This window comes from Semicossyphus pulcher, unplaced genomic scaffold, assembly GCF_022749685.1.
Source record: "Semicossyphus pulcher isolate SPU_LCO1_2020_fin unplaced genomic scaffold, fSemPul1.0.p SCAF_18, whole genome shotgun sequence".
NCBI classification, from domain to species: Eukaryota; Metazoa; Chordata; class Actinopteri; order Labriformes; family Labridae; genus Semicossyphus; species Semicossyphus pulcher.
The window spans coordinates 15,841,353-15,852,817 of NW_027211691.1; the positions used below are offsets into that span (position 1 = coordinate 15,841,353).

The following is an 11,465-nucleotide window of genomic DNA, read 5'->3' on the forward strand; positions in this document are numbered from 1 at the left end:
TCAACATTTTTTCTCCTGTCCCCTAAAGCCTGATATACAGTCCCTTATTCCTGTGTGCCATTGTTGTTCTAAAGCTGTTCACTACATCAGTGACGCCACACGTTTACACTGGTTGGCAGGTTTTTTCTCATTGCAATTTATTTTGTACATCTAACATACACAGTTCTGCTGCTGTAAATACTCACCAGATCACTGTATGTTCATCCACAGCTTCAAATAGTCCCCAACAAGGACAGAATTACTTCCCCTTTTTTAGTGTTTAGTGTTTTAGTTGTTTAGTGTAAAATGAAGAGCCAGGCTGTTTCAGAAAAAATAATCACTTCATCAAATTATAAAAAGATATATATGTTTTATAAGTAAGTATTTCACTTTTGTTCAGTTTTTATTTTATTTGTTTTAACAATATTTTAGGTGTTTGACACAAAGTTTAAGATAGTCTTTGGACATGAAAGTATGTCATCAGAGGAGACGGGGCCATATTATATTACATTTCACTCTGGTACATATATAGTCAAAATATTGCATTGTAAACAAAAGGGACATTAACTCTTTTAATGCACAGGTGTGGCGTTAGCTGTGTCATTGGACGTAGTTTAAAGTGTTTCCAGTGTGGAGGCTTCAAACAGGAACTCAGCCGCTAACCGCTGATGTAACGCTACAGAAATACCTCACAGACATAATGACAAGACTCTGTCGTGACTCACAGACTTTAAAAAGCCGCCTTCACTCATTCACACTCACACAGCTCCATCAGACAGGAAACTCTCCGTAAAGACACAAAATGATGAACGATTCTTTGCAGTTTATTTTGTTGACAAAGGTTTCAAAAATGTTTTTTTGACCTCTCTAAAGTGTAACACTGATAAATTATACTGCTGCTACTGGACTGTATACAGTTGTAATGTCCATACATACACTGTTTGTCTTTCATTGAGCTCTATTATTTTAGGTATAAACACAGTTAAATGATGGTACATGTATTTACAGTTGCTGTTTTACACATCAGTTTTGCCTAGCGATAATACTGTTTGCTGTTTACGTCCTTCATTCTAAGCACCATAAAGTTAACATCAAATATCTACTCTGCTTTTTCCTTGCTGGGGTCTGCGGCGGGCTGAGCAGCAGCAGCAGCAGCAGCAGGTGTGGACGTGGGCGCAGGCGCGGCTGCAGTGCCGGTCATGCTGGTGCTGACGGTTGGAGGTGGAGGAGGAGGAAGCGGATCGGGATCATCGATCAGAGCCTGCCTCCTCTCTCTCTCCTTGATCACTTGGATCAGGCAGTAAGTCACGAACATGACGATGATGGTGGTTATAGGGAAGCCTGGGAACAGGAAGAAAAAGTTGTTATTAAAGTTGATTAACAAAATGTAGCTATTTTCAAAATAAATACAAAATCACCTTTGAGAAGCAGCCGCTTGGCGACCAACTTGGCGAAATCTAAACTGTTCAAAGCTAGGATGTTGTACAAGACGATGGTCCAGAAGTTAAAAGTGTTGAAGATGGCTCTGATGCGGCGGGACATTGCTTCTGACATCGCCGCCTGTAAATCAAATGTTATTAATACACAATGTATTTTTTTCTAACTGAATTGTAAAAGCAATCTCGAGTAACAGACCTCAAAAGAGGAAAAAGGCTCCATGGAGAAGAACTTGGCGGCCCAGAGCTCAAAGTTGAGGCCGAAACAGTTGAAGAAAGCCCAGATCAGCACCACGTCGCAGGGTCCCAGCCACAGGATGGTGACGCCAAAGGTGCACAGTGACGCTATCAGCTCCTCCACTACATTCTCATGTTTCCCACCCAGGTAGTTGTACACATACCTGCAGATAACGACACAGCATCAGCATCCAAATGCGTCATAAAAAAAGATGAATTTATTGCTCTTTATCGGACACTCACTTGCACAGCCACTCGTTTATTCCTCTGTCAAAATGGCTAAAATAAAGAAAAAACACAGGTTTAGTTTTGCATATTTGTGTGAATTAAGCCAAATGTGATCAAGCTGTGTAAACAACACTGACGTTTCAGCGAACACGTAGAGCATAGTGATGCATTTGGGTGGCTTTGGAGGGTCCAGGTGATCCAGTCTGGACACTGTGTTGATGACTCCGAACATGACGGCTGCTTTCACCCAGTCGTACACCAGGTTGAAGTAAGCCAGGCCCACTGGAAACAATGCAATCACATCAGTCATCAAAGAACTGCTGATAGTAGATAAAACTTGTGCCTATATGTCTAAGAGTTATGGAAGGTGTCACAGACCCAGAGCCCAGTCCGAGAGGTGCTTCAGCAGCTTCATGTCGGTGGGGATGGTGAGGATGTACATGAAGTGGAAGAGGACGTCCACGAAGAGGATGACTGCCAGGTAAATCAGGCCCTGCAGGCTGATGTTCCACATCTCCCGCTCTTTCCTGCTCAGGTCGGACTTGTTGGCCTGCAGGGGGCGGCAGATACACAGTCACATAAACAGACGCCTCCACAGCATTCGTCTACAGGTCTGACTTTATCTTCGTTGGTGAAATTATCGGTACAGATGTTTTTTTAGAATACTTACTCTATAATTTACATAAACTCTGCAGGTATTTTAAGTTGTTTTATCCTCATATACTTTCTAAATTTGTCCCCTTTATGGCTTTATGTGATATTTTGCTATGAGGAAACCTTCAACAGTTGATGACACCAAGATAATGAAGTTTTGTGTCCAGATTTTGCTCTAATAGGACTTTTTTTTGGTTTATAATTTAATGATTTTAATATTTAGGCCTCAAAATTATTCAAATAAATCAGGGAAATTCTTTGGCTGGCCTGCGAAAACAGTGCCCATTACTGTCATGCAGATGCTGGCTCATTTAAAAGGGTTAGTAACCACCGGTCTATGTATAAAATAGCATCCTGGGCGTTAAATAAAGGAGTCTGAAAATGCCTGAGGTGTTTGATTAAGATCTTACTTGGACATAAAACTTGTCAAAGGTCATGATGGGTCCGAAATAGAAGAAGGGGAGGTAGAAGTTGTACTTGAGCAGCTCCAGGATGTTGTAGTTTCCATCTTTCCTCTCGCAGTTCTCCAGAGCAAAGCTCATACAGCGCATTATAGTGAAACCACAACCTCCGTAGAAGAGAACGTGACGCAGCTCAAATTCTCCCTCCACAAAACCTCCCTACACAGAGGAGAAACAAGTTTGAAAAGTGGACACTTTTTGACAAGTTGTTTCAGGAGACCGTGTCAGTATTTTACCTGCCAGGACACGAAGGGTTCACACTTGAACGTAGCGAGGGTGCAGAGGCCCGTGACAAAGCAGAGCCAGCGTATTTTGACCAGGGAGATGCTGTAGAGGAGGATGCAGTGGGACAGCATGAGGGTGAGGTAGGTCCAGCCCATACTGGTCCACACAGCCAGCAGCCCGTACACCATGTACACCAACGACCTGTACTGTGGGACAGAAGGAGAGTGTCACCACGAGACTCAGATGCACCCCAAAGGAACTACACAGTAAAGCAGTGCTGGAACGTTAATAATTAGGGATGGACCGATTATTGGCTGGGCCAATATTCGGCATTTTGACGCATAACGGCATCGGCCTCTCTTTTTTTTTAAATTTTTTTTTAAAAATGTTTTTCTTTTTTTTATCCGACGGCCTATAAGAGATCAATTTAAACTGGGTTATTTTGGCTCTGATGCATATTCTTAAAGGCATTTAAACAAAGTTAAGTGTTGAAGTTTGTATTATTCAAATTTTGATGCCAATATTTTCACCTTTACCTCAAATGAATATCGGCTTCAAATATTGGTTATCGGCCTCCTTGACTACTTTTAATCGGTATCTGTATCGGCCCTGAAAAAACTATATCGGTCTATCTCTATTAATAAGTACTGTTTACGTGAGTATTTCCATGTAAAACAATAAAAGGGCAATTTTGCATAATGTATACTTGTATGAATGTGTGATACATTCAGTCTGTAAACGTGTACACAGGCGTGTACACACGCAACAAATAGTCTAAAATTGACACTTTAGGACAAACTGTCACCAAGAGACTCTGCTGACAAATGACACGTGGTCAAATGTTGTTAACCAAACCAACTGATATCTCGCTAATGATGCTGTTCAGCTTTGTTTCCATTTGTTGTCTCATTTGTCTTCTTCTACAGTCCTCCCTCCATCTGACTCTGCTCAGTCTTTACCCCTCCACCTGGTCCCATTCATCATCTACTGTTTGGCTAACGATATAAAAAGCTGCTGTGCGCTGTTATAAAAATAAATCGTGACAATGAGGATTTCAAATGTCACAGTGAGGGATAAATCCGATTGTTCCCCCGAGTCGTTTACATCCTTTACAGCGCTCAATCAGGTAACCGATGAGCGAGTGGGAGAATCACCTGTGGAGCCAGCATGGAGCAGATCTTAGCGAACAGTACGTGGCCGGAGAGAGCAAACAGGATGTGCTCTCTGAAAGTGGAGAACCACATCATCCACTCAAAATCAGCCGTGTCCTGCAGGAAAAAGAAGCAGAAATAAATAAATGATGAAAAAATGTACAGCAGTAAGAAATGTCTGGATAAACTGTGAATGTGGTCTCACCATGTTCCTCCCAAAGTAGTACCATCCTGGCTTCACGCTGGTTTTAAACGTCTTCCTGTTTGCGCTGGCTGCAAATAGAAAAGGAGATCTAAAAACTGTACAAACTTTCTTCCACTTAATATTCTGTTTTCCTTTATTCTAGTTTTCTGTCTTTGAATGCAGATGTGAAACTTTTGTTACAGTAAAACTCACAATGCGCAGAGCCAACACAGGACCTATTTTCTTCCTCTGCTCTGTGATATTAATACCGACACCTGATCTGCTCTGCAGGGTCTGCATAGCTCTAAGTCCTCACCCTCACACAGTAACACTGGCCCTATATGTGTTCTGCACATTGTGTTGTGTGCATGTGGGGGGTTTCAAAGTCAGGCCTCATTTTACTTTTTAAATAAACCAAAGCACTGATTTCCGAAACATCATTTCAGGTATGGTGTTGTGTTTTCACATTCTGTGTAAATCTGAAAAGTAACAAATTTTAACGTTTTATTTGAGCAGCCTTTTTTTATATTCTGATACATTACTAAAAGTTCCCTCCCAAGGACTTATTATGCACGGCTGTGTTAAATACTCTGATTGGTTAATTACGGCATTCCGAGGTGTGCTATTTCTCAATAACAGACCGTTGCTATAAAGAACAGACCGTTGCTAGGGATTTGGCTGTAATCACGCAATCCAGAGGACTGACTGTAATCATCAATATGGTAAATTTGATCGGCCTGTTTACGGAGAGAAAAAAGAAAAGAGACAAAAACAGCGGAGACAACCTGCTCACTAAACATGATCCCTTACTCATTTACTTTGAGGAAAGGTAGTATCACATTGCAAAGCAAACAGTGACATATTTGTTGCGTTTGAGGAAAAATTGGGACTTTGGGAATCATTAGTGAACTGAAGATTGAAGGGAGCATTTAGATTCTTACTTCTACACTTTTTCATGGGGATAATTTACAAAATAAAATCCAACAAATACATTTGAATGGGTGATATTTTGACAATAAAGGCATTCTGTTGTATTGACTGATTTTACATAAGCACAGATATACACTGAACAAAAATATAAACGCATAACTTTTGTTTTTGCTCCCATTTTTCATGAGCTGAACTCAAAGATTATCCCTCCACCTCACAGGTGTGGCATATCAAGATGCTGATTGCAAGATGCTGCTGTTGTGAGGCTGGTTGGATGTACTGCCAAATTCTCTGAAACGCCTTTGGAAACGGCTTATGGTAGAGAAATGAACATTCAATTCACGGGCAACAGCTCTGGTGGACATTCCTGCAGTCAGCATGCCAATTGCACGCTCCGTCAAAGCATCTGTGGCATTGTGCTGTGTGATAAAACTGCACATTTTAGAGTGGCCTTTTATTGTGGCCAGCCTAAGGCACACCTGTGCAATAATCAAGTGTCTTATCAGCATCTTGATATGCCACACCTGTGAGGTGGATGGATTATCTGGGCAAAGGAGAAGTGCTCACTAACACAGATTTAGACAAATTTGTGAACAATATTTGAGAGAGTTCAGCTCATGAAAAATGGGAGCAAAAACAAAAGTGTTGCGTTTATATTTTTGTTCAGTGTATGATTATCTCCATAAAGGACAGATAATAATGAACAAGAACGTGCACTACTCACTACTCCCTTTATATTAGACAAACTAAAGTGACCTCTAGTTAGCAGTAAACAGTGTGGAATTGCACTGATGTAAATTTAACATCTATAAAATGTGGAGTATTGTGCTGTCCCACTTCTTTTATGTTGCATACGACTTCTTCCACAAAGCAAATTTTGACATGTGAAAGTAGGAAAAGAGTTAAATCAAGTCGCATTTAAAGTCAAGGTGCAATAAAACATGTCATTTGAATCCTTTTAGATCCGGTAATATTGTGCATCTATTTGACAATATAGGCAAAAAAAAAAATACAGAAAATCCATTTATTCTTATTCTTATATCAAAATCTGATCATTTTTTCTTCCGGTAAAACTAAATTTCACGCGTGCATACGTAGGTTAGCACAAAACAATTTCAACCAATCAATCTGCAACATTTAGCCGCAGAGCACCAAGAACGCTCGGTCAGTTAGCTAGCTACTGCGCTGTGGAGAACGTCTGTCTACGCCCACTTCTCAACGATCAAATCAAATCCCTCTGATATGTCCCGCCTGCACGTCCTGTTTCACTCGGATATACGTCACGATACGGAAGCTAGATACTCTCGAAATTGCGTTTCTGCTCGACTTTAAATAATGACAGATTTATTTTCTGCTTTTCAAGGGGAATATTACTTTTCTATAATTCTAATGTGTTTTTGAATCACGTTGGTAAAGTTTGTTTCGTTTTAACTATATACACTTAACTATTTAAACTGTATCAATTTTTTTATGTGATTATTTTTCGGACCCTCTTCTTCCTCCTGAAATGAAAAAGACGTTTTGCCATTCAAAGGTTAGACCTTAGCCACGATTGGCTGACACTATTTTGATTGACAGCAGAGCCCCTCCTCCTCGTGGGGGAGTGGCCGCAATGTTGTCACTCCAAAGTTGTAGAAAACATAGCTGCTCTAGGATCGGTTATTCAGCCTTATATGTACGAGCCAGAATCACCACGAGGTAACAGAATGGGAAGTTGAAATTTTGATAATGACTGACAAGCTGGGGCAAGAAGGCAGCCAGAGGCGAAAGATGGTGAATGACGATTGGTTGATTTCAGCGAAAGCAAGGTTCATGTAGAAACCTGCAGCTGTTCTGAACGGCCCATTTCAGAGGCGACCTTTTTAAAAATGTCATTCTGGGAAAACACAAAATTATACAGCTTTCATTTATTCACTGTGAACAATTAACACCCAAAAATGTGAAACTGATGCAAAATATGAGAATATCCATTCAAAAGACATGGCCCCTTTAACTAATCGATCAAACGAAAGGTGTCACAGCACTTCTACTTGGTGCAGTCTGTTGTTGCTTTTGCTCTCTGTCTCCAGGGCTGCAGACCTGGTGGCAGGCTAATCAGGAGTATGGGACACACCTGGGTCTGGAGGGCCTCGTGTATTTAAGCCAGAGCAGCAGCCAGCCTTGGGCAGACCTCCTCTAGTCACACAGCTCTGTGTTGCTCTTTGTGTACTTTTCTTTGTTTTTACGCCACAACATCCTTCCAGCACATTTCCATTCATACACACCATGCACAACTGACTTCAACTGACGTCTCAGTCTAAGCAGGCTGTGACAAAGGATGAATCTTTTTTAGCTCTCCTTATCTGGACTGATGTCTCACTCTACCTACTATATTAGCAATAAACGTCATGTGTATCAGTAGATGGAGTTTGGTGACTTCACCAGCTTCCACCTGAGCTGTGGTCTAATCAGCTGCGTTAATTGAAAACACCTGTGTGGCTGTGCTGAGTCTCTAGTGTGTCCATTGATTTAAACTACAATTGACTCCTATTGAGGACTTAATTTTATATTAATAAAATGGGTAACATATTTAGTTTCCTTTTGTACGTCCCATTTTTTCCCTTAAACCTCTGGGTAGTTTTTATAAAACATTTCTTAAACTGGAGAAAGTTGTGTATTTGTAGGGACTATTTTAAGCTGCGGATTAAGATACATTTGGGCACAAAATGCGTGCACATTGGATTCATTGTCGGCCTGAGCCTAACCCTAAACATTCACTTGTGAACATGTCATACTCATAATCATTAGCAGAGAATGAACCACTTCACAAGCATGATATTCCAGCAGTCTTTCCACCTGTGTTTGCATGTGTGAGGGAGTGTGTGTGTGCTTCTGTATACTCACAACTGGACACCTCAGAGATCCAGCTGGCAGCCCAGAACATGGCCAGACACAGCACCGTGTTGTAGAAGTAGATCTCATATTTAGGAAGCGCGGCTTTGATCCCCATTGCGACACAGACAGGTAGAGAGCTCTGAAGGCTCCTGCAAAGAAAGACCATTTCCAGAGTATTTGTACAAGTAAAACCGGTTTAACTTCTGAAGTGACACCCATGTTATCACAGCACCTGAGGGCTGCCTAATCTCTCCAACAAATAGCAAGCATATTATGATGGTTCACACAGTGGTCATCTCTTAATCACCCTGATCATATCTCTCTTTCTGACCTCGTGGATCTCACTCTCGGGAGCAGGGGAACATTATAAAGACAGTGTGTGGTTCTCTGCAGCAGCTGTGAGCATAAAACTAAAAGGGAAAGTGCTACAATGCAACTTCACTGTCTGTGTGAGAGGAATTTATTTCAGCTAACTAAAAATAGAGTCCTATGCTTGTCATTCATTCTTAATTTAGGTCACTATCACTTGTAAAGTCACGTACTTGCATTAAAATATTATTAGAGGTGAAAGTAATGAATGCTTCAATGTAGTGTTGTTAGTGCTGCACAAGAGGACCGCCTTCAAAGTAAAAGTCCTCTTCTCAAAATTTGAACCAAAGCAAAAGTACACAGTAGTGTGTATTGTTGTGATGTTTGCAAACGATCCGATTTTTTTGAACGGCTCTTTGATGAGTCGTAGGATAGAGCTCTTCCAAATTTCACTGCCTGCCCTAGATCCACTCCCCTTTAAGCTGAATTACCACAGGCAGCTTTTTCAAGTGCAACTCCATAATACTACTTCATGTGCAGCGGAATCATGTCACCACAACATTTTTTGTTGACATCTCTGTAGTCATACAGAGTTGTATCATAAATTATTGGCAAATCAATGACACTGACTAATTGTTCCTACATAATCCTGATTTTTCCTTTTTAAAATTTAAAAGCGCAGAATTTTAAATATGCATGTGTGTTGACACAGGAGAATATAGCGCAGGCACGTTTGCGAGTCTGAACACTCTCTGCCTCGTACACTACGAGGTAGAGAGTGTGACATCCCAAACGATGAACCGTTTTGAACAGCTCTCAGAAAGGAACGGAGCCATAAGATCCTGCTCCTTTCAATGAGCCGTAATTCCCAACACTAGTAGTGTGAGTATTACAAGTTAAAGTATTTATTATGCAGAATGGCCCCTGTTAGTGTTTAAAGTTAACTTCACATCAGCATTTTAGTGTTGCTTTAACATTACACCGGGTCAAAGTTGAGTCATATAGTTTAATCGATGACATTTTCAGTTACATCATTTATATTTTATATAAAAGTGATGAGCCAACAGCGCTGAACTGAAAAGTAGGGGAGTAAAAAGCACAATATTTCTATATTTAGAAGGTTATTTAGGCTATCAAGTGAAATAGCTAATTGTACAGTACAGTACTCAAGTAAATGTACTTTCTAGAAGTTTCTAGCACTGCCTTGGCACTACCTGGACAATGAGAAACAATATTCTACAATTAAACAGTAACAAATCTTATTATTTTAATTGTTTTTTTTGTTTTTCACTTGTCATTACTGAAGAACATATTGGTGCTAAATTTGTTTTACAAAGGCTATTCAAAGACTGCGCCATTGCTTCAAGTAGTAGGAAATCCTGCTTTTACTCGAATGAAGTAAGTAATATCGTAATGTAAAAATACAAATGGATAAAGCAGTAAAATGGAGTTTAAGTATCAGAAGTAAAAGTACCCATTTGGCAGCAGGACGTTTTATATATGTTTTTCTGATAACTTAATGTTGAAGTAGGTTGAGTTGCAGCTTATTTAACTACGTTTTAACTGTTAGCTAGCAAATTTACGTTTTATTAGCTTATCATAGGTTTCCCACGAGGAAAATTTCTCTGTGTGAGTCAATTAAAGAGTAAAAATTGCAATATAGTAAAGTAACTGTAAATTAGTAAAGCAAAGTGGGAAAAAAAACTTTAGAGCAGTAAATGCAACTTTTACACACTTCTACTTATTCATACTGGATACATGCCATATATTGTTATCTATATTAGCTCATAAAATATGCTGCGTGCTTCTTTGATGTCTCTTCTCTGACCTAGCTTATTTTTTTCCTCTTCTACATGAAAGGGTATCAGTGTCGTGTAGAGTAATGCAATCATGAGGTTCACGTGTCCGTCAAATGTTTGTCTTAAGTGTTTCAAGCCAGCATTACATATGAATGTTATCTTCCGGACTTTGTTGTGATTATCATGTTAAAAGGACAGTGGAGTGCAAACGTTCACTCTGATGAGACGTAAAGACATTAACAAAGTACAGCTGCGCACTATTTTTAACCTCACAACTCCTCCTGTGGACTTATTCATTAGTTCTACTTTAAAAAAACCCCACTGTATTACTTTTTAAAACGGAAAACACATTTAAAATTGTCTTTCATATCTTTGTGTCACTGAAAAGCACTTTGTTTTTTGGGCTACGTTAAAATCCCTGCCTGTTTTCTCTTCACAATATCTGACCGAGATGAGCTGCCTGCTGTTGAAATGCCACTCGGTCATGCACTCCAGTTTGTCCTCCGCAGCACCTGTTGTGATACTGACCTTGAACGCAGCAGTTGCGGGCTTCAAGAAAATCGTATTAAAATGCACCTTTTCGTTCGTTCAAAAGGGAAATTACAATTTCGTCTTACATTCAGAAAAAAAAGTAAGAAAATGTAAACTTTAACAACTGCTAAGGCGCAGGTTGGGCTGCAGGTCCCTCTGACTCCCTGTGAGGGAGCTGCCACCGGTTAAAGGTGACATGATGTATTTATACTTTGACCACTGACAAAGAGGGGGCGGAACAACAGAGTGCTAAAACATTGTAACACACTGTAAGCCACACTATATTAAGAGTCTATTATCTTCAAATATTTCAGTGATCCCATCAGCTACCACTTTCACTGCTGCAGAAAGTAACCTAAACCCATTTCCTGTCAAAATAAAACGTGCAAACTGTCTTCAAAGGTTCATTACAGTCACTGTATGCAAAATAACATAAATTACCATAAAAGAAGTAACTAACATTTGCA

General features: G+C 40.0%; 1 protein-coding gene across 1 annotated transcript; it reads right to left on the reverse strand.

Moving 5' to 3' along the window:
• Positions 1-792: 792 nt before the first annotated feature.
• On the reverse strand, positions 793-11,157 carry hhatlb (hedgehog acyltransferase like, b). Its single transcript, XM_069667008.1, has 12 exons — positions 10,996-11,157; positions 8,369-8,508; positions 4,577-4,644; positions 4,375-4,488; positions 3,232-3,426; positions 2,945-3,154; positions 2,259-2,430; positions 2,018-2,162; positions 1,896-1,931; positions 1,615-1,816; positions 1,398-1,539; positions 793-1,320 (listed from the first exon to the last, which is right to left on the reverse strand). The coding sequence occupies exons 2-12, from the start codon at positions 8,472-8,474 to the stop codon at positions 1,079-1,081; spliced, it is 1,632 nt and encodes a 543-aa protein (XP_069523109.1). The 5' UTR covers positions 8,475-8,508; positions 10,996-11,157; the 3' UTR covers positions 793-1,078.
• Positions 11,158-11,465: the final 308 nt, after the last annotated feature.